At 36.5% G+C, this 21,911-nt stretch overlaps 1 protein-coding gene across 7 annotated transcripts in view; it reads left to right on the top strand.

The window, feature by feature from the left end:
- The window catches only part of CDK12 (cyclin dependent kinase 12), an 87,053-nt gene that overhangs the window by 27,091 nt on the left and 38,051 nt on the right, over positions 1 to 21,911 (top strand). For all 7 annotated transcript variants that reach the window (XR_013762589.1, XR_013762590.1, XR_013762591.1 and 4 more), the window contains exons 7-13: positions 6,250 to 6,306; positions 6,918 to 7,019; positions 13,680 to 13,757; positions 15,604 to 15,720; positions 16,169 to 16,300; positions 18,121 to 18,332; positions 19,584 to 20,036. Coding sequence is in view for 3 of the 7 variants with exons in the window: in XM_079132014.1 (XP_078988140.1) it covers positions 6,250 to 6,306; positions 6,918 to 7,019; positions 13,680 to 13,757; positions 15,604 to 15,720; positions 16,169 to 16,300; positions 18,121 to 18,332; positions 19,584 to 20,036 (1,151 nt within the window). In the remaining 4 variants the exon portion in view is untranslated. The remainder of the gene's footprint in view (positions 1 to 6,249; positions 6,307 to 6,917; positions 7,020 to 13,679; positions 13,758 to 15,603; positions 15,721 to 16,168; positions 16,301 to 18,120; positions 18,333 to 19,583; positions 20,037 to 21,911) is intronic.

The raw sequence follows: 21,911 nt of genomic DNA, 5'->3' as shown, positions 1-21,911 counted from the left end.
ACTGAAATCAGGGCATTGTTTGGTTCTTTAGACAGCTGGGATTTTGAGTCCATTTTGAATTAATCATGTTTTTACTTTTTTGTTAAATGCTAACAAATATTACCTAGATAAAAGTATGACATGACTATGATGTATTTTCTGTTTTTTTTTTTTTTCTTTTCTTTTCTTTTTTTGTTAGTTTGTAATGCTGGGGATAGAACCCTGGGCCTTGTACTTGCTAGGCAAGTTCTGTACCACTCAGCCATATTCCTGGCTCCCAGCATTTCCTGTTTTTGTGAAATGGAATAACTAAACACACAGGATTAATGGAGACTCTCCTGATTTTGCACTAAAATCTCATATGAAATAGTTGGACACTATGTAGCTCAGAGTTTACTAGGGGAGCTAGATAAATAAATTATTCAAGTAACTATTTATTAAGCCCATTTTTTCCCCTTAAGATGGGGAGAACCTGAAAAGATGCAGCCTCAAGAAATTGGAATTTATTAGAAATAATGATAATGGGGTGGGTATCAAATTTCTAGACAGATGAAACTGTATACACAAAAACAGTTGAACATGAAAACAGCATTTTATGTCTAGAAAACTATAAAAAGGTCAATATTAACTAGAATAAGAAGAGTGAAACACATAACAGCAGGAGATGAAGGTGGAAGGTTACTAGGAGCCAATTTAAGTTATTGTATACCCTTCTAAGGACCCTACAGGGGGATCATTGAAAGGTGTTGGTTTCATTTTTTTTTTTTTTTATGAGTAATGCATTATTTTAAATTATAATTATATATTTTTATTATGAGACTAAACATGTTAAAAGATTAGTCCATAAGCCAGACTCAGTGGCATACACTTATAATCCCAGCTGCTTAGAAGCTTGAGGCCAGTCTAGGCAACATAGCAAGACCCCACCTTAGAAAATAAAATAAAATAAATAAGTACTCTCTTTTTCTATTTCTGTGGCTCACAATTCCCATTAAAGGTAAAGGTTGGTGACTGTACATCCATAGTAAATGATTCATTAAGAACTTGATAATGGGGGCTGGAGTTGTGGCTCAGTGATAGAGCACTTGCCTGGCATGTGCGAGGCCCTGGGTTCCACACTCAGCACCACATATAAATAAATAAAATAAAAGATCCATTGGCTACTGAAAAAAAAAGAACTTGATGATGACCAGGCATGGTGGCACATGTCTGTAATTCCAGCAGTTTGGGAGGCTGAGGCAGGAGGATCACAACTTCAAGGCCAGACTTACTAATAAAACTAAATACTAATTTAGTTTTATTTTGAAATTTAGCAAGATCCTGTTTCAAAATAAAAATAAAAAGGAATGGGAATGTGGCTAGGGATTAAGTTCCCCTGGGTTCAATCCCTGGTACCAAAAAAAAAAAGTTTTTTTTTCTGATATCAGTTTGCAGCTTTTTGGCCTATAGTATTAGTGTATTTCCTTATGTTCCCCTTACTCCTCCTTCATGGGGGATGTTTCAGCACAAGAAGTAATTGCAGTTCTGCTTGGTATCCTTTCTTGTTGGACCCTCTCCCAGTCCCCTACTTCCCATAGCGTAGACACTTAGGAGGTTTCAAGCTAAATTGAACTGCCTGTTCAGGTTGCTCTACAGGGCATATGAATCCCATAATCTTGCTCACTTAATTCTGTCAACTCTGAGACTTTTGGGTGAAATGGTCAGGGGAAATGGTGAGAGGGTTATCAGCAGGGCAAGGAGAAGAGAGCAGTTGACAGAGAAGACTAGGACTGAGCTTGTGCTCTTCATTTTTATTTTTATTACCCAAGTATATAAATAAAATCAAATTGTTTTAGATAGAGGTGAGGCATAGATTAGAGGCAGGAAGACCTATCAAGAACACCATAAAAAATGGTCAGTGCTTGAACTAACCAAGGCCTTGCTAATAGATGTAGACAGAATGGGTTTGATAGATGAGTAAGTAGTCTTGGGTGAATGAGTAAAAGATGGGGAATGAATATTGAATATGAGAAAGTAAGATAACTCAAAGATTTCTTAACTTTTAAGAAACCAGCTAGATGGATGGTACTACCAGTCACTAGTACAAAAGAAAGAGCAGGATAGATGAGGATGAAAAGTGAACCTCTTCTGGATTCTATTGTGTATTCAGGATAGTGATAGCTAATAGGCATATGGTCATGTGGGAACTTGAAGCTATCAATATAGATTTGGAAGTTAGTATATAAAAAAAGTCAGAAGTGGAACCTAAGAGAAATAAAGAGGAAGGATAAGAGAAAATGCCATCAGTACAAGATAGTCGAATTTAAGAAAGGACTGGTCATGGATATCAGATAATATAGACTAATTAAGACCTAAGAAGAGCATTTGCAAATTAAAGGGCCAGAGGTGACATTAGTGTAGGGGGAGAGGTAAGTGAATGTGTAACATGATGGGAAGGAAGTAGTAGGAATGTCTTAATTTTTTAAATTTTTTATTTTAAGGATAGCAGAACTTTGAACGTGTAAATGCTAGAATAAAGAAAATCAGTAGAAAGGGAGCAGTTGAAGATTTAGAAAGAACTAAAATAATTTTAAAAGGGCAAGATTCTAGGAGACGTGGAATCATGGCCACAGGTGTCCCACCTGATGACTTTTTTTTTTTTTTTTTGGTATCAGTCATTGAACCCAGGGGCACATAACCATTAAGTTAGGGTCTTACTAAGTTGCTTAGGGCCTTGTTAAGTTGCTGAGGCTGGATTTGAACTTGGAATTCTTCTTCCTCAGCCTCTGAAGATGCTATGATCACAAGTGTGCACCATCACACCTGGCTCTAATGACTTTTTTTTTCCGATGACAGTTATTGACTGTGAGAGGGTAGGGGATGAATTCAGGCACTGAGGAGAATGCCAAAGATTTATAATGACAGCCAAGCAAAATAGAAGAGGTTGCTGACTGAAATCATCAAGTAAAAGGACTAAACCAGCAGCATTCAGGACTTAACTGAGAGGGGAAAATACACAATTTGGAATGGCACCAATGATATAAGATCGTGTGCTTTTTATATTAAGTTTTAGTTTAGTTCTCTAGGTTAGAGTAGGGAAGGCAAATTATCCATTGATCTAGCATTAGGTACTTAAGGATTACATATATAAAAAGGTCACAAGTGAAGGAACTATGAAGATAGTTTGGCTAATTGATTAATGTTCCAGACTAGTTAGGGAAGGAAGTATAATGGGAGATAGGGCTGAATTTGGAGGAAATGGAAACATCCAGTACTTGAAGGTATTGTCAGGGCAGTTTAAAACCCTCACCAGGCATAGTAGTGCATGCCTTCCCTTCAGCAACTCAGGAGGCTGAAGCAGGAGGATCACAAAAAGGGATGGGGATTTAGCTCAGAAGTAAAACGTCCCTGGGTTCAGTCCCTAGTATACCCTCCTCAAACAAATAAACAAACCATGGTCTCAGAAGAATTTATTCTGTATCTTGTTATGCATCTTTTTCCTGTGATTCGTGACATAAATAGCCTATTTCTTTTCTGTTTTATATTGCCAAAGTTTATCAATACTTTCTTATTTTGTATATTACCCTAATAGTTTAGTTGGAAGAAAAAAGCAATAGTAAATATGCTGTCACAATATTGTGTAACAGATTAATTTCATTCACAAAACATTTATTTAATACTTAATATGGGCTAAGCAGGAAATATGCTAGCTGCTCATGAGATTTAGGTTTGGTCTAATTTCCATTACTAAATATTTGTTGGCATTTTAACTTTCAGTCTTTCTGTATGCCTTGATTTGTGAATCAAGAGTAAGGGAGTAAGGATATTAAACCCAGAGATGCTTTACCACAGAGCTACATCCCTAGTCCTTTTTAATTTTGCAGGTTTTGCTAAGTTGTTTAGGGCTCACTATGTTGCTAATCCTGGCCTCCAACTTAGTGATCTTCCTACCTTAACCTCTTAAATCGCTGGGATTACAGAATCACCATGCCCAGCCTCCCTCTTTGTTTTAATATAACTCTTTACTTTTTTTTTTTTTTTTTTTCCGGCACTGGGAATCGAACTCAGGCTCTTGTGCAAGCACTCTACCAGCTGAGCTATCTCCCCAGCCCTACCTCTTTACTTTTTTCTTTTCTCAGAATTTGCTTATAAATTGAACTTAGAAATATAATGATGTAATGATATTTGGGGTGAGGTGTCCATAATCTTTACTAAGAATGGTAAGGGTTTATTTAATGTAGACTTTCATACTTTGGGGGAGCACCTCCTAGCATAACCTTTTTTCTGCCGCTTAGAAAAGTGTGAACTGGGGCTGGGAGTATAGCTCAGCGGTACAGCGCTTACCTAGCATGCATGACATTCTAGGTTCAATCTCTAGCACTACCAAAAAGAGAAAGAGAGAAATGCAGATTCATGAACCATGACCTGCTAAATCAGCTTCTGTGAGAATGGGGACTAGAACTTGTAACAAGTTCTCCAGGTGAATGTTTGAGAACCCCTCTGAAATGATAGTATATCTTTGGCAATATGTTGGTAGAAGGTGCTTCATGCATTATAAAAATGTTTGCTCAGGCCATAGCTCTAATTCATTTTAAAAATCCATTATGTCTACAGTATTTTGTGATTTATTTTTTTTTCCCTACATATATTTATTTATTGGTTATTTTGGTTGCACATGACAGCAGAATCCATTCTGATATAATTATACCAGCATAGAATATGTCTTATTCTAGTTACAATCTCATTCTTTTTTGGTTGGGTGGATATAGGGGATTGAAACCAGGGGCACTTGACCACTGAGCCACATCCCCAGCCCTGTTTTGTATTTTATTTAGAGAGAGTTTCACAAGTTGCTTAGTGCCTTTCTTTTGTTGAGGCTGGCTTTGATCCTCTTGCCTCTGCCTTCCCGGCTGCTGGGATAGAATCCCATTCTTATGGATGTTAATGATGGTGGGATTCACTGTGTTGTTTTCATATATGTACATGGGAAAATTATGTCAGATTCGTTCCACTGTCTTTCTTTTCCTATCTTCCCTCCCTTCCTTTCTTTCTTCATTGTCTAATCTACTGCATTTCTATTCTTACCCTCACCCCCTGTGGTTTACTTTTTATTATGAAAAATATCAAAGTTATAAGAAAATTGAGACTAATAAATAGTTAATAATTAATACTTATACCATGAGTATTTTACCATATTTGTTTATCTTTCTACTTGCTCTTTTAAAGTGAATTATAGACACCATTATATTTGATACTAAATACCCTGACAAATTTCCTAGTATCTTCTAATAACCAGTTCATATTTTATATTTTTTCAGTTATCTCAAAAATGTGTTTTGTAGCTAGTTTGTTCAAGCCAGAATCAGTTAAGAATTATATTGAATTTAAGGCTCCAACCTTAAATTTTTAAAAATCTAGAACAACCCATTCTGTTTTTCAATACTAACTATTTAATCTAGCAGGTTTAGGCACTGTGGTCTATCCAGATATTTAAAACAAACAAAAAACTTGGGAGGGTGGGGAGAGGAAGAATAGAAGTCCACTTGATTAGATAGGGGAATGAAGGGAGGTGGGTGGGAGAGGAGAATAGGAAGGACAGTAGAATTAATGGGACGTAATTTTCCTATCCTTATATTTGAATACATGACCAGGGTAATTCCACATCACATACAACCACAAGAATAGGATCCTAATTAGAATAAGTTATACTCCATATATGTATAATATGCCAAAATACATTCTACTGTAGTGCATGTCTAAAAAAAAAAAACAAACAAAAAACAACCTTGACTAAGAATTAACTAAAGCCAAGTGCAGTGGCACATGTGTATAATCCCAGTGTCTCGGGAGGCCGAGGCAAGGAGGATCATGAGTTCAAACCCAGCCTCAGCAACTTAGTGAGGCCCTAAGCAACTCAGGAGATTCTGTCTCTAAATAAAATACAAAAAAGGACTGGGGATGTAGCTCAGTGGTTGAGTGCCCCCTGAGTTCAATTCCTGCTACAAAAAAAAAAAAAAAAAAAAAAAAATTAAGAAATAAATCCAAAAATGCAGTAATAATTGTAAAAAATTAAAAACATAAGCCTGAGGTATTATAAACTAGCTTGATCCGGGGAGAGTGACAGATAAGAATACAAATGAGAGAACAGAGATTAAAATTCATTTTTGTAAAAAAAAAAAAAAAAAAAAGTTTTGTAATTCTTTTAATACTGTTATTGGCACTTGACTTTTCAAGTATAGTTTGGGGATTACTGCCAATTGCTTACAAAAATAATTGTTTTTTGTTTTACAGTGGGCAAATCAAACTAGCAGATTTTGGACTTGCTCGGCTCTATAACTCTGAAGAGAGGTGAGACAGTCATCAAAATTTCACGCGGTACTGGGCACGGTGGCACATGCCTGTAATCTCAACAACTTAGGGGAGGCCCCAAGCAATTTAGGGAGACCCTGTCTCAAAATTAAAAAATAAAAAGGGGCTGGCTCAGTGGTTAAGCACCCCTGGGTTCAATCCCCAGTAAACGCCCCAAAAAAAACTACATGTGGGAAGAATCTCTTTGAGTTCAAGGCCATCCTGATCAACTTAGACTATGCCTCAAAAAATAAAAATAGCAAAATTATTTGTGGCAAATAGAAAAGAATCCTTTTTATTCTTGGCTATTCTGTAGATTGCGATATAATTGTCAAGAGTTCCCTAATTACCTAAATGTATTGTCTCAGTTTTTATAGTCAATTTTGCCTCAATTCTTGGATTATCCCTTGACTGAAATAAGTCAACTTAAATTGAAATAAAAGTTATTTCTTCATCTCCCACTTCTATCCAGTTTACTTTTAGACTTTTAGGTTGTGATGTTTTAAAATTTTCATCTTCAATTGACAGCTATTTCTATTTGCATTTAGTTATGGAAGTATTTATCATCAAAAACTTATGTGAATTTACATAATGATGGTTTTACATTGCAGTCGCCCTTACACAAACAAAGTCATTACTCTATGGTACCGACCTCCTGAGCTGCTACTGGGAGAAGAGCGCTATACACCAGCCATCGATGTCTGGAGCTGTGGGTAAGGTTCTGTTCATACTTTGTAACTCACATATTGATCTGTACTGTTTTCTCTCTACATTGGCTTTTAGCTATTCTTCTAAAGTTTTTCTGCCGAGTATTAATATCAGTTATATACCTTTTCTTTAAACATTTCCTCAGTTGTCTTTTTAGGATTCAAATGATAAAGATCCACAGGTTATACTTGATTATCTCAAGTCTTTTAATTAGGCATCTTCCTTCCATCTCTCTTTGTTTTGTTTCCTTAAAATTTCCTTACAGGAAACTAGGTAATTGGTTCTATAGACTTCTCACACCCTGAATTTTGCTGATTATATCCTTTTAGATGTTTTGTTTTTCTCTTTCATGCTTCCCCCAACCCCACTCCCATATAGGGTATTGAATCCAAGGGTGCTTAACTACTGAACCATATATCCAACCCTTTTATATATTTTATTTAGAGACAGGGTCTCATTGGGTTGCTTAGAGCCTCTCTAAGTTGCTGAGGCTGACTTTGAACTTGAGATCCTCTTGCCTCAGCCTGCTGAGCTGCTAGGATTATTGGTGTGTGCCACTACTCTCGGCTCTCTCATGTTCTTTTTTTTTTTTTCGTAGTTGTAGGTGGACAGAATACCTTTATTTCATTTATTTTTAATGTGGTGCTAAGGATCAAACCCAGTGCCTCACATATGCTAGGCAAGCACGCTGCCACTGAGCTACAGCCCCAGCCTCTCTCATGTTCTTTATCCCTTTTATTTTCTGTAAATCGTAGGTGGATTCAGGATTGATTCTGAACCACCCACTGACTCTTTTAAACTACTTTACAGGTGGTTTTGAGTATTTCTAACAGAAGTTTTGTATCAGTGGTAGATCAGAATTGAGGGTAGCAAGTGATAGGAACCTCTGATAAGAGAACCAGCAATGAATGAGTGGTGTGTTATCTGTGGATAATTTAAAAATAATGAAACAATTCATTACAAATCAGTAGCTTTTGATTATGGCATTATGGGGACAGCTATAAACAGTGCTTCATAAAATATTAATCCTTATCTGTGCAAATTTACACACATACCCCACTTTATAAAGTCTCTTTATTTATTGTGGCCTTTGTTTATTTTTTTATAATTGTCTCTTTTTGTGATATTATTAACTATTGTGATCATTGCCCACACCCCTTAATTCATTTGTGGTCATTTTATGATGATAATATCCTCATCATACCATTCTTTACTAGAATACTTATATAAAGATAATACCCCAGGTACAAACCACATAGAAAAATTTAGGTTAATTCTTCTTATTTACGAGTTTTCAAAATAATGATGTAGTTTCCTACCTTCTCCAGAGATAACCAGTGAGAGGCATTTTTGTTTTATTTTTTACTTTCATTTTACAAATTCCTGGATTTAAACATATTTGATGTGTTTTAATTGATTTACTATCCTTATTCCTGTTCTAACTATCTAGTCTTTGACCAGTGGGAGCTTTGTCAGGTTATTTCTTGAGTTTTCCTGATAATCATAGTGGGGTTTTTTGTTTGTGTGTTTGTTTGTTTGTTGGATATTGGAGATGGAACCCAGGGGCTCTTTATCACTGAGCTACATTTTTTATTTTGAGTTAGGGTCTTGTCAAGTTGCTTAGGGCCTCACTAAATTGCTGAGGTTGGCCTTACACATACAATCCTCCTGCCTAAGCCTCCCAAGTGTCTGGGATTATAGGCATACACTATTGGATCTGGCTTCATAGTAGTCTTTGATAACCTGCCTTATTGTCTGACTGGGCTTATCCTGTTCATTTTGTGCCCCAGTACTTGATATCAGCCATTTCTCTAAAAAGTCCTCATTCCTTCATGGAAAATGATAGAGACCACAATTTGTGTGTTAGGAAACAAGCATCTTTAAATGGGTCATGTTTGTTAGTTTTTTCTTATATTGTATGATGCACTGTCCTTGACCTCCATGCTTTATGGTTTTGACATGTAAACTTCATAACATAGCATATCCCAATCTTTCCCTTCCTCTGTTAGTGTCAGCACGATAGGGGTTTTATTTTTAAAAATTGAAAAGAATAGTAGAAAAAAAGCATAATTTCATGGCAGCTTACCCAAATCCAAAGAAGCTTTAGTTAAGTTTTACTGACTCAAGCTGGGTATGTTTGTGTTCTGGACTATTTGCTTTAGCAAGTATTAGCATTTAAATTGTCACAACTAGGCTCTAAAATTAACACCCCATTAAGATGCATGGGGAAAGTTCATAGCTTTGTTGGTACTATTATTTTATTCTGTGCAACCTGTCACCTCTGCAGTAGCAAAGAGTTGATCACATAATGAATATCTTCCCCACCCAAAGATTGGAAACTAAAATAAAAGAAAACACAAAACACAATTAGAAATTGAAACTGTAGAAAACAAGTCTTTCTTTAAAGTTCAAATTGCAAGATTATGCTTAACTTTTGAAGTGAAGTTACTACTTTGATGTTCCATGGTAGTTTCTCTGAAAAAATTTATGAAAGGATGTTCTTTACAAAAAATTAGTATAGCAGGTCAGTGTACAAATCAGGGGAGAAACTAGTACAACAAATTATGTTAATCGGAACCTTGCTATTTTTTTGTGTATTTCTTTTATCTTGTCTCCTATTTATTTTATCCTGTCTCTTATTTCCAATTGTTGTACACTGAAACTTTTTTTTCTTCTTTTCTTTTTTTATTTGGTACTAGGGATTTAATCCAAGGGTGCTTTACACAAGTCTTGCTAAGTTACTTTAGGGACTTGTTAAGTTACTTTAGGGACTTGTTAAGTTCCTGAGACTGACCTTGAACTTGGAATCCTCCTGCCTCAGCCTCCCTACAACACTGAAACTTGATTTGGCAATTAATGTTTAGTTCTGTTGGAAATAGAATTAAATTTTACTGTTTCCATCTCTAAAGTTTGAGAGAGTATTGGAAGAAAAAAGTTATCTTTTCTCATTTGAAATTAATAAATGGTAATACGTGCTAATTTCTTAAAAAGCTATGTTTGTTATTCTTTCTCAGATTAAGCCAAGCTAAAGAATTTGAAAATAAATCTATAAAATTTGGGTCTGTGAATATTTGTAAATAAATCTCATTTCAAAAGTATAAATCAGGGCTGGGGAGATAGCTTAGTCGGTAGACTGCTCGCCTTGCAAGCACAAGGCCCTGGGTTCGATCCCCAGCACTGCAAAAAAAAAAAAAAAAAAAAAAAAAAGCATAAATCAAACCAGACAGGATGGTGACACACAGCTATAATTTCAGCTTTTGGGAGACTGAGGCAGGAGAATTACAAGTTTGAGGCCAGACTGAGCAACTTAATGAGACCCTGTCTCAAAATAAAAAATAAAAAGGCCTGGGATGTAGCTCAGGGGTAGAGTAGTCCCCAATGCCTCCTAAACACACACACACACACAAACACAGGTCAGAAGAGATTCATTGGCCTTTTTTTTTTTTTCCACATGCTGTTTTAAAAAATGAAACATTCCAGGCACACAGAAAGTATATTTTTTTCCTCTAATTTTACTTTGAAATAATTTCAAACTTGTTAAAAAGTTGTAAGTTCTACTACATAGAACTTTTACATAGCCTTTATCTAGATGTGTTTCCCCTCACTGCCAGTACTAAGGGTTGAATCCAGAGTAGACTGCATGCTAGGCAAGCACTCTCCCTCTGAGCTGCTTTCCCAGGCCCACTCTCCTTCTTTTAATTGCTATGCTGGGCATAGTGGCACACACTTGTAATCCCAGTGACTCAGGTGGTTCAGGCAGGAGGATCGCAAGTTCAAAGCCAGCTTCAGCAGTTTATCAAGTCTCTAAGCAACTTTGTGAGACCCTGTCTCAAAATTGAAAAAAAGGGCTGAGGGTATAACTCAGTTATAAAGTGCCCCTGGGTTCAGTCCCCAGTGCTTTAAAAAAAAAAAAAAAAAAGAAAGAAAAAGTAAAAAGAATTGCTTCACAAATTTGCATGTCATCCTTGTGCAGGGCTACAAAATAAAAATCTCTTGATTTTTCCAATTTTAGTATATGTGCTGCAAAAGCAAGCACACCCCAGCCATTTTAATAAAATTTTATTTTGGGGCAGGTTTTTGCTAAATTGCTCAGGCTGGCCTTGAATTTGTAATCTTCCTTCCTCTTCCTGTGGAGATGGGATTACAGATATATGCCCCCTACACCTGCCCAGATTCACTAAATTATTTTGGCAGCACTAGGAATTGAACACAGGACCTCACACATGGTAGGCAGGCACTCTACCACTAAGCTACATCCCAGACTAAAATTTTTAAAGCTTTTTATTGACGTATACAATAAACAGCATATGTTTAAATTATACAATTGAAAAGTTTTTTATCTAATGTACCCATCAGTGAAACCATCACCACAGTCAAAATAATGATCATCCCTAAAAAGTTTCTTCATACCCTTTTATAATCCTTCTCTTGTACCTATGTCATCCCATTCCAGGCAAACTATTTTGTTTTCTGCCACTAATTTCTATTTCTGAAGTTTTATGTAAGTGGAATCAATATATACACCCCCATATGGCAATTTTTACTCAACATCAATTGAGATTCATTCATCCTAGAGTCACTTATTTTGTTGTTGTGTTTGTTCATTTGGGTAGTGGAGGTCTAACCCAGGGTTGCTATAGTACTAATCTTCATCCCCAGTCCTTTTTAATTTTTTATTTTGAGACAGGGTCTCACTAAGTTGCTGAGACTGGCCTCAAACCTGAGATCAGCTTCCCATGTCACTGGAATTACAGGCTTGAGCCTCTGTGATGGCTGTTTGTTTTTGAGTCAGAAACTTACCTTGTTGTCCCAGTTCATGGGATCAAGTGATCCTTCTGCTTCATCCTCCCAAGTAGCTGGGATTATAGATATGCACCACCAAGCCTGACTAGAAACACTAATTTTTAACATCTTGCTACATTTGCACACAGGTATATATCATGTAACACAAATATACATAGAATTTATATTTTTTATCATATTTTTTCCAGACTTCTTTGAAGTAAGTTCCATATATCTTGCCCTTTCCCTCTTAATATTTAATGTATAGCCCTTAAAAACAAAGGAACCCTCTTGTATAACTACAGTACAATGATCAAATCCAGAAAATATGACATTGATAAGCTATTTTTATTTAATACTGTACATTTCATATTTCAGTTTTATTAGTACCCTAGTAATATCTTAGAAACAATACCCCCAATTCAGTGTCCTGTCTAGGATCATGAGGGCTGGTGATAGAGTGTTCACTTGTCAAGCTTGAGGCTCTGAGTTCAATCCCTAGCACCTGCAGGGAAGGTGAATATGCCAATTTAAGTTCATGAATTATACTTAGTTGTCTTGGTTTTTTTAGTTTTTTCGTTTTGTTTTGTTTTGTTTTAAATGGAGTTTTGCTGTATTGTTCAGATTGGTCTCAAATTCATGGGTCCAAGTGATCCTCTCAGCTTAGCCTCCTCACACTACAGATGTGAGCCACCACACCTGGCTAGTTGTCATTTTTAAAACTCTTTATTCTGCAACAGTTTTGTAACCTTTCTTTGTTTTTCATGGCATTTGCATTATAGGTGAATATAAATCTTCTACTATATAGATTCAGGTTACACACTTTTTTTTTTTTTTTTTCCTTCCTCAATGCCGGGAATTGAACCCAGGGCCTCAAGCATGCCAGCAGGCATTCTACCACTTAGCCACATCCCCAGCCTAGGTTACCCATTTTTGAATGTAATGTTTCATAAGCAATTTTTTGTTGTTGTTATGCTGGGGTTTGAACCCTGGGGTGCTTTACCACTGAGCCCTTTTTTTATTTTTCATTTTTATTTTATTTTGAGTTTCACTAAGTTGCTCAAGGTCCTGCTAAATTGCTCCCAAGTCACTGGGATTATAGGTGTGTAATACTGTGCCTGACCATAAGCAATATTATACTTCTCTTAGGGTATCATGTGTGTATTTACATGGATTTTGTTTGCTTTTAGTAGTGATATTAATTTTTGTCACTTGATTAAGATGTTGTCTTTTCCCCCCACTAAACTTACTGGTTTTCCTCTTATAGTTAATAATTTTTAGGGAGATGCTTTGAGACTATGTAAATATATTCATATAGTCTTGAATGTCCTTTTCAAAATGGCAAAGTATTTGTGTAAGCATAATCTACTTGAAAATCATATTAAAACTGATTCTAACTGATAATTATTATTGTTTTTTTGCAAGTACAGTGCCAAGGGGACTATAGTATAGTACATATTATACAGAGCAGATTAATGACAAAAACTAACTTCCCTTGTAGAAACTGCTGAGCATCCTTGTAAAATTATCTTTAGTTAATAATTTACAGTGGCATAATAGGAATAAAAACTATTGTCCCCCCTTTCTGTGTTTATGAACTGTCCTTTACAAATGGAAGTTTGATCTGCTGGCAAATTAAAAATCTTAATATTGTCTGTTTTCACTGTAAGAAAATATATATATATATATATATATATTTTTTTTTTTTTTTTTTTTTTTTTTTTTTTTTTTGTATTGTTTTAGGAAACACAGACACTGAAGTTCTGGGCTAGTTTACAACATAGTATACTAGATACAGTTCAATACTATAAACGTTTATTGAGACACACTTTAAATAGGCTCCAGGGATTTCTCTTCTGACCTGTCAATTTTACTCCTTATAGGTGCATCCTTGGGGAACTGTTCACAAAGAAGCCTATATTTCAAGCCAATCTGGAACTGGCTCAGCTAGAACTGATCAGGTACAGCTGTGCATGTGCTATTGAGTACCCAGGTGTGATAGGTAATCTAATCCTCTTAATTTCTAACACTTTCCATTCATCCTACTAAATGATTGTAAAAGTTTTCTCTTTGCTCAAATTTACCTTCTATTTTGTTCTAGGCCATGTATGTAAAGAAACTGTATTTCACTTAGAGAAATTATCTATGGAAGCTTTATTTCTTTTTTCTTTTTATGGCACTGGAAATTGAATCTAGGACCTTGTTCATGCTAAGCATGCATCCTACTATTGAGCTATATCCCTAGTCCCTTCACTTAATTTTTAAGTTTTAACTTTTCCTTTTCTTTGTTTGGTGGAGTGGGGTACCGGAAATTGAACCTAGAGGTGCATTACCACTGTGCTACATATCCAACCCTTTTTATTATTTTATTTTTTATTTTGAGTCAAGGTCTCACTAAGTTGCTTAGAACCTCACTGAGTTGCTGAGGCTGACCTCAAACTTGCAATCGTCCTGCTTTAACTTCCAGAGTTGCAGGAATTACAGGTGTGCACCACCAGGCCCAGCTTATCTTGCATATTTTTATTAGTTCTTCATAATATAAAAGTGTTTTTTTAACCGGGCACCTATCGTCCCACCCTCTCAGGAAGTGCGAGGATCTCTTGATCCTGGGAGGTCAGGCCAGCCTGGAACATAGTGAGACTTCATCTCAAACCAAAAAAGAAAAAAGAAAAGCATGCTATTTTCAGGATGTTTGTTTGATTGTTAGGTTAAATTAACATTAAATTTGTGGGCTGTGGGGGGGTGGTTCAGTGATCGAGCATGTGCAAGGTTCTGGATTCAATACCCAGCACCAAAAAAAGAAATGAAAAGAAACATTGAGCCTGTTATGCGGTCAATTGCTCTTTCTATTAAACTTTTGGACTCAGATAAATCAAATAAGTCCCTACCTTCAAAAACCTCAGTTTAGTAAAGTTTATGACATATAAAGAGTTCTAAAATAGAACCTATAATAGAAGATTTAGGGAAGGCCTGGGGTTAGAATGAAATTTGAGTCTTTTTCCCCCCCTTAATAAAATTGAAAGGAGGAATTCAACAGGCAAATGTAGACATTTTATAGTTAATATATAGCTCATTATTATGTAGTAAACTCCCAATTATCTATCAAATTTTTCACTTGTAGGCTGTGTTCTCTTTCTTTTCCTGTAGGCAATATATAAGATTAACTCTATTTCTGGTATTTCAACTTAATACTAACCGAATAGAATGAAATTGGTAGTGAAAATTGTGTGAGGGATTAGAAAAATGTTTTATTCCGGGTGCAGTGTCACACATGTGATTTCAGTGACTTGGGAGGCTAAGGCAGAAGGATTGCAAGTTCAAGGCTAGCCTGAACAATTTAGGAAGACCCTGTCTCAAAATATAAAATGGAAAAAGGAAGAGCTGGGAATGTGTCTCAGCAGGAGGGTGTTTGCCTGACATGCATAGGACCTTAGGCCCTGGGTTCAATTCCTAGCACCACCAGCACCACCAACAAAACAAAACAAAACAAAACTTGGGAATTAGGAATGTAGCTCAGTGGTAAAGCACCCTTGGATTCAATTCTCAGTACTGGAAATTTCTTATTTTTTTAAAACCAAATATGTGGATTATTTTGGATTATTATGCCATTATTTTATTTCGTCTTATAACCGATTCTTTCTGTCCTTAAAGCAGTAAGGTCATATTTTACCTTTCTGCGTACCCTCTAATATAATAAGCAGAGTTTTCACACTTTAGAAAGTAATAATTTCTGTTTGTAGACCCTCCAGAATACATGATGTTGATTCATTTCTTTACTTTTTTTTTTTTGTTTTGTTTCATTTTCAGCCGTCTCTGTGGTAGCCCTTGTCCAGCTGTGTGGCCTGATGTTATCAAGCTACCCTACTTCAACACCATGAAACCGAAGAAGCAATATAGAAGGCGTTTGCGAGAAGAATTTTCTTTGTGAGTTTGGCAAAAATGTACATCTCAATTTTGGTTTGGCTTGTGTTAAGACTTGGCTTTTTCCTGGCCAATGGAGTTATCGTTGTCCCAGTTTACTCTGGCAAACATTTTATTTTTAAACAGTATGTCAGTTTTATCATAGCCCTCATATTTTTTAAAGGCTTTAGATAATAGAAAACTACTTTGTTTCAAATAATAAATTTTTTCATCGTCCTTTTGATCTTCAAGGAATGAGAGAAAGGCATTGTTATTTTTTTTTTTTTTTTACCTGGATTGTAGCATCTCTTAAATCCTGTGTGAGAGCAAATCTGTTTGCTTGCATTAGCCAACTTTTACCTCCCTTTCCTCAGTTTTACATGAAGCTGGAAATTCAGAGACCTTTTGACAAAAAGGTCTGAGAACAGTAGGATCATTGCAGACTTAACCCTTTCTTTTTTTCTTTCCACAGCATTCCTTCAGCAGCACTTGATTTATTGGACCACATGCTGACACTAGATCCTAGCAAGCGTTGCACAGCTGAACAGACCCTGCAAAGTGACTTCCTTAAAGATGTTGAGCTCAGCAAAATGGCTCCTCCAGAGTAAGTGCTGGTAACTGTGTAGCGACCCTAAGCCTCCCCTAGACCTCAGAATATGAGAAACTCAAAATAATAGGATTTTAAAAAGAACTGGAAATGGCTAAGTAAGTTTCACATATAGAGGAATCCTTGAGTTTTATGGTTGATAAGGAAGATTGTTTTGCTGTTTTTAACAAGGAATAGAGCTGGGCATGGTGTCACATGCCAGTAATCCTAGCTACTTGGGAAGCTAAAGCAGGACTAGTTCAAGGCCAGCTTCAGCAACTTAGCAAGACCCTGTCTCAAAATAAAAAGGACTGGGGCTGTCACTTAACTGTAAAGTGCCTTGGGTTTAACTCCCAGTCCCCCTCACCCCCCCCCCCCCAAAAAAAAAAACCCACCAAAGAATAGGTTTAGCTACCATATTTGTTCTAGATTTGATTCAAGATCTTTTTTGTCTCTGGATCCCCAGCATATTGCCCTTTACAATCTCTTTGAAAGTATTTCTAGTGCTTACTTCAGCAGTACATATACTAAAATTGGAAAGAAACAGGGATTAGCATGGCCCCCTCACAAGAATGACAGGCAAATTCGTAAAGCATTCCATATTTTAAAAGTATTTCTTTTAGCTTTGTTCTTAACCATTCTATCTTCTGGAATCACCTATATCTATGGTGAGCATGTATTTCTCATACTTGGAAGAATAGTCCTAATTTCAAATAGTTTGCATCACTGTCAGGTCATGGCATATTGATTAAAAAATAAGGTCTTTGTGTCTTTCTGTCATCATAATCCTATGAACTTTCTATATTTTGTGGGATTTCCAGGGATTCTGTACTCATCTCCCACATTCTGGCACATAAAAAAAAATCTTATTAGGCCTGGGGATGTAGCTCAGAGGTAGAACATTTCTCTTGTATGTGCAAAGACCTGGGTTGGATCCTGGCTCTACAGACAAAGAAGTCTTTTATCTCTGAATTTATCACTGACAGTGTTACAGATTTTGTGTCAGATTTTTTTGGGTATTTTCTTACCTTAAAAAAGATTGCATGTCTTAATGAAATGGATAATATTTTAGTACATGAGTTAGGTAGTAATAAAATCCAATTGCTCTAAAAAAATGTCTAGCTTCATCTATGGGACTAGAATTTCAATGCACTGAATGTGACTGAAACACCTAAGCTTTTTATTGAAATTTGGGAACTCCTGTTATAGGGATTGCTAGTAAGATTTGACATACTTGTACTGTTTACATTATTGAGTATGGGGGGGTCTGGAAATACATCAAATAATACATAGTATTAAACCCTACATATGAAAAAGTTGATGTCTAGGTATGGAAATTTAGTGGACAGGAAGAGGAGGGAACTGTCTTCGGTTCACACAGACCAAATGACAAATTGATTTTGCACAGAGTAATTTAATCATGATGTATTTACATGGTTTCAAGATTTAAACCACCACCTTTCTTAGACTTACAGATATTAGGAAGCCAGTAATCTTGGTCCTTCTATTTATTCCCAGCTGAAACTTGACCAATAATGTTCTCCTTTATTCCTGTTATGTCAAGGAAGAGCAATATATAGAACATGGAAGTTTATATAGCAGGTGTATCCCTAGTATTAGCAAGATTCTCATTTCCCACTGTATAAAATCTTTTGGGGTTTTGGACTTTTATTTCCTCAGACTGTCATCTGCCATGGTTCTTTATATATTGCTACTGTCTACTAATTTCTATGTTTTCCTTATTCTTCCCACTTCCTATGCCCTTTGCTTTCCCATTTTAATCCTTTATTCCTTCATTCACTCACTACTGTGTTTCCCTTTGCTTTGTCCTTTTCCAGTCTCCCTCACTGGCAGGATTGCCATGAATTGTGGAGTAAGAAACGGCGAAGGCAGCGACAAAGTGGTGTTGTGGTAGAAGAGCCACCTCCATCCAAAGCCTCTCGGAAAGAAACTACCTCAGGGACAAGTGCTGAGCCTGTGAAGAACAGTAGCCCAGCACCACCTCAGCCTGCTCCTGGCAAGGTGGAGCCTGGGGCTGGGGATGCAATAGGTCAGTGCTGGAATGGGATCTTTGTGCTTTAGTTAAGCACATTTTGGCAGATTTTGAAGGTCATGTGCAAGGAGAATGGAGTTTATATTTCTGTGTCTTTTTAGTTTTTGTCAAGTGAGGCAATAGAACAGAGGTTGATATTCTCATTTCTGGAAAGAATATACGACAAATTTTATATATTTGGTTCAGAAAGTCTAGGATGTACCATTTTTCTTCCTTGAAATAAGGAATGTTATATCTTAATTAGATGTGTGATATAAACCAGTGAATTAGATAAGCAAAATTTAGGATTCATCCATGACTTTATAACACATGTGATTTAGAATCCCATCTACATTAGATTTGATAAGACCTTAGAATCTAATTGTTATATCACAATTGCTGAATGTATTTAGTTCTGTAGATAGTTATTTGATCTATCTAAAGCTGTTGAAATATCATAACAAAATAGTTTTTCTGTAGTACCATCAATTTCTCTGAACCATAGATCTTTTTCTGATTCACTTTCCCTTCCTCATTCACCTCCAACAGTGGTTCTCAACATTGGCTACACATTAGAATCATCCAGGAAGCTTTAAAAATAAATACCCTCAAATAGTTGCTAGATCTCTAGTGATAAAGCTTGAAGCATCTGAACTTTAAAATCTTTCCTAGAAATTCTTATGTATAGTAAAAGTTGAAAATCACTGATCTTGAAAAATATAGATAAGTGGCCTAGGAATATAACCCTTTGGTGGAGCTCTTGCCTAGCCTAGCAAACATGAGGCCCTGAGTTCAGTCCTCCAGTATCACCAAATAAAGGGGAATACAGATAAAAAAAAGAGAATACAGATTAAATATATATATTCAAATGAAATATATATATATACAGATGAAATATATATATATATATATATTTGGTTGGTTTGTTGGTTTGTTTTGGGTACTGGGGACTGAACCCAAGACCTCACATATTAGGCAAGCACTCTACCACTGAGCCATATCCCCAGTCCCACATGCCCAGCCCTTAAAATGAAATCACTTTTATGCACAATACAGAGATGTTTTAGTTAATCCTTATATATTTAAGCAAAATTATAAAGAAAGACATGGTATCATGATAGTTCAAGGCATGAAAAATGAGATAGTCAAAATAAAACTTTATTCCTTAAATATTATAGTCACTTTGCTAGTTGAAGAAGGCAGAGGGCCCTTGTCTGCCTTTCACTGACCCTTGCCTTCTCTTACATTGGCTCCACTTTATCCCCACAGGCCTAGGTGACATCACACAACAGCTGAATCAAAGTGAATTGGCAGTGTTATTGAACCTGCTACAGAGCCAAACTGACCTGAGCATCCCTCAGATGGCACAGCTGCTTAACATCCACTCCAACCCAGAGATGCAACAGCAGCTGGAAGCCCTGAACCAATCTATCAGTGCCCTGACAGAAGCAACTTCCCAGCAGCAAGACTCAGAGTCCATAGCCCCAGAGGAGTCTTTGAAAGAGGCACCTCCTGCTCCTGTGGTCCTGCCTTCAGCAGAACAGACAACCCCTGAAGCTTCAAGCACACCAGCTGACATGCAGAATATGTTGGCAGTTCTCTTGAGTCAGCTGATGAAAACCCAGGAGCCAGCAGGCAACCTGGAGGAAAACAACAGTGACAAGAATAGTGGGCCACAGGGGCCCCGAAGAACTCCCACAATGCCACAGGAGGAGGCAGCAGGTAAACAGACCGGTCATGAATCTCATTGAGTTCAGGTGCTGTTGATCCTCTTAAAATCTCTAACATTTTCTTTTTCACATCAAAGGCAGTTTTTCTGTAACCTAGTCTACAGGAGAACATAGCATCAAATGATGTATTTCTTATCCAGCTTCTTTTATTTAAGTTTCAAAACTTCACAAAGCACCTTTCATTTATTGTTTCTACTTCGTAGAATGTAGGTAAGTAAAATCCCCGTGTTCCTCCCAAGAAAACCACAACCATAGCTAGTGATGGATCTTGAACCACTGTATATGGTGGCCACTTGTGCTAGAAAATCTCACTTCCAAACAAACCATTATCAGATTGTACTTCTTTACTTCTAGTGGAGTGGATGCTGATACAAGTCTTACCTGGAAGATACAGACAAGAAAACCCTAATAAAATATCATTTTAATTTCCTGAAGAATAAGTTGGGAATGATTCTAAGTAGATCATTAATACCATACATTTCCTTTCCCCCCAAAATAGCATATAAGAATGATTCCTTTAAATCTATGTTCCTGAAAGAGACAGTGGAATGGACCCCAGTTCAGGAAGTAAGCATTATAGGGGAGGGGGTGGGGTGAAAAAGGGAATGTTTTACTTTGATGTCACATGACCATAACATGCAATTTATTAGAGGGAAAAGATATTTAAATTCTCTAATCAATTCTGATTTACAGTCTATTTGCAAAATCTTACTTCTCTGAAAGTGTTTTCAACTTTTTGGAAATTTTCACTGTCCATGAAGACCCCATGAATTGGGGAATAAGAAGAGGCACAAGGGCTGAAGAGATATACTAACGTTCAACTTTAGGGTCCTGCATTCACATTTCATATAGGATGGTGCAGAAAGTATATTCTTTATTTTCACTGGTTATGAGATCAAATACATAAAACTATTTTTCATATGTAAAGATTTTTAAAACTGGAAGATAATAAAATTAACCCCTTACTTTACAGATAGGAAAACTGCAGTCCAGGGAGTTTTAAAAAACCCACCTATGGTACCTTTTCTGAATATTAGGAGAGCCAAAAACTAAAACTCATGTACTTATACTTCTCTTTATCACTTTGCCACTCTGTCACGATTCAAATTTTTTTGTTTTGTTTTGTATTCCAATTGTTTAATTTAAGAGACTCCAGTACATGGAGTAACTGGATAAAGCTATGTAGAATTAAAACAGGGTCAGGAGGCTGCAGCGGGAGGATTGCAAGTTCAGAGCCAGCCTCAGCAACTTATGCCCTAAGCAACTCAACGAGACCCTGTCTCTAAATAAAAGATAAAAGGGCTGGGGATGTCGTTCAATGGTTAAGTACCCCTGAGTTCAGTCCACAGTACAAAAAAAAATAGTCTTGTTTGTCTCATCTCTAAGGTTCTGACACCCCTGCCCCCACTGCACCCTCCTAAAACTCAGCTCTAATCAAAATACCTGAAAGAAGTGGGTCAAATTAAATATAATGACTGAAAGAAATTTACCCAGAATTGAGCCAACATACTATCAACCACATGATGAAATTGAACTAAGATTAAAACCTGGCCTATGACTAGAAATCACTGGATTTACATCTCATAGAGTAGAAAAGTGCCACAAATAATTATTGTAGTCACCCCTTGATTATCCAGTTGTCTCTACAGTGTCTCCCATGTTCTTATTTCTCCTGATGCCTTTTATTTGGCCATTTCACTGTTCATTAGCACTTCCACCAGAGGGCAGACTGTGTAAACCAGAGAAGGTGACACCTATCAGTTTGGTTACTGTTTAGTTATTCTGTACTTGTTGGGAAAGGGTGATGGTTAAAATTTAATGAGTCAAAAGTTTTGAAGTTATTTTTTATATTTACTTAATACCTCCC

Source organism: Sciurus vulgaris (genome assembly GCF_902686455.1).
Source record: "Sciurus vulgaris genome assembly, chromosome: 3".
NCBI lineage: Eukaryota > Metazoa > Chordata > Mammalia > Rodentia > Sciuridae > Sciurus > Sciurus vulgaris.
Note: the sequence above shows the minus strand (reverse complement) of the source record. Positions and strands in the feature narration are given on the sequence as shown.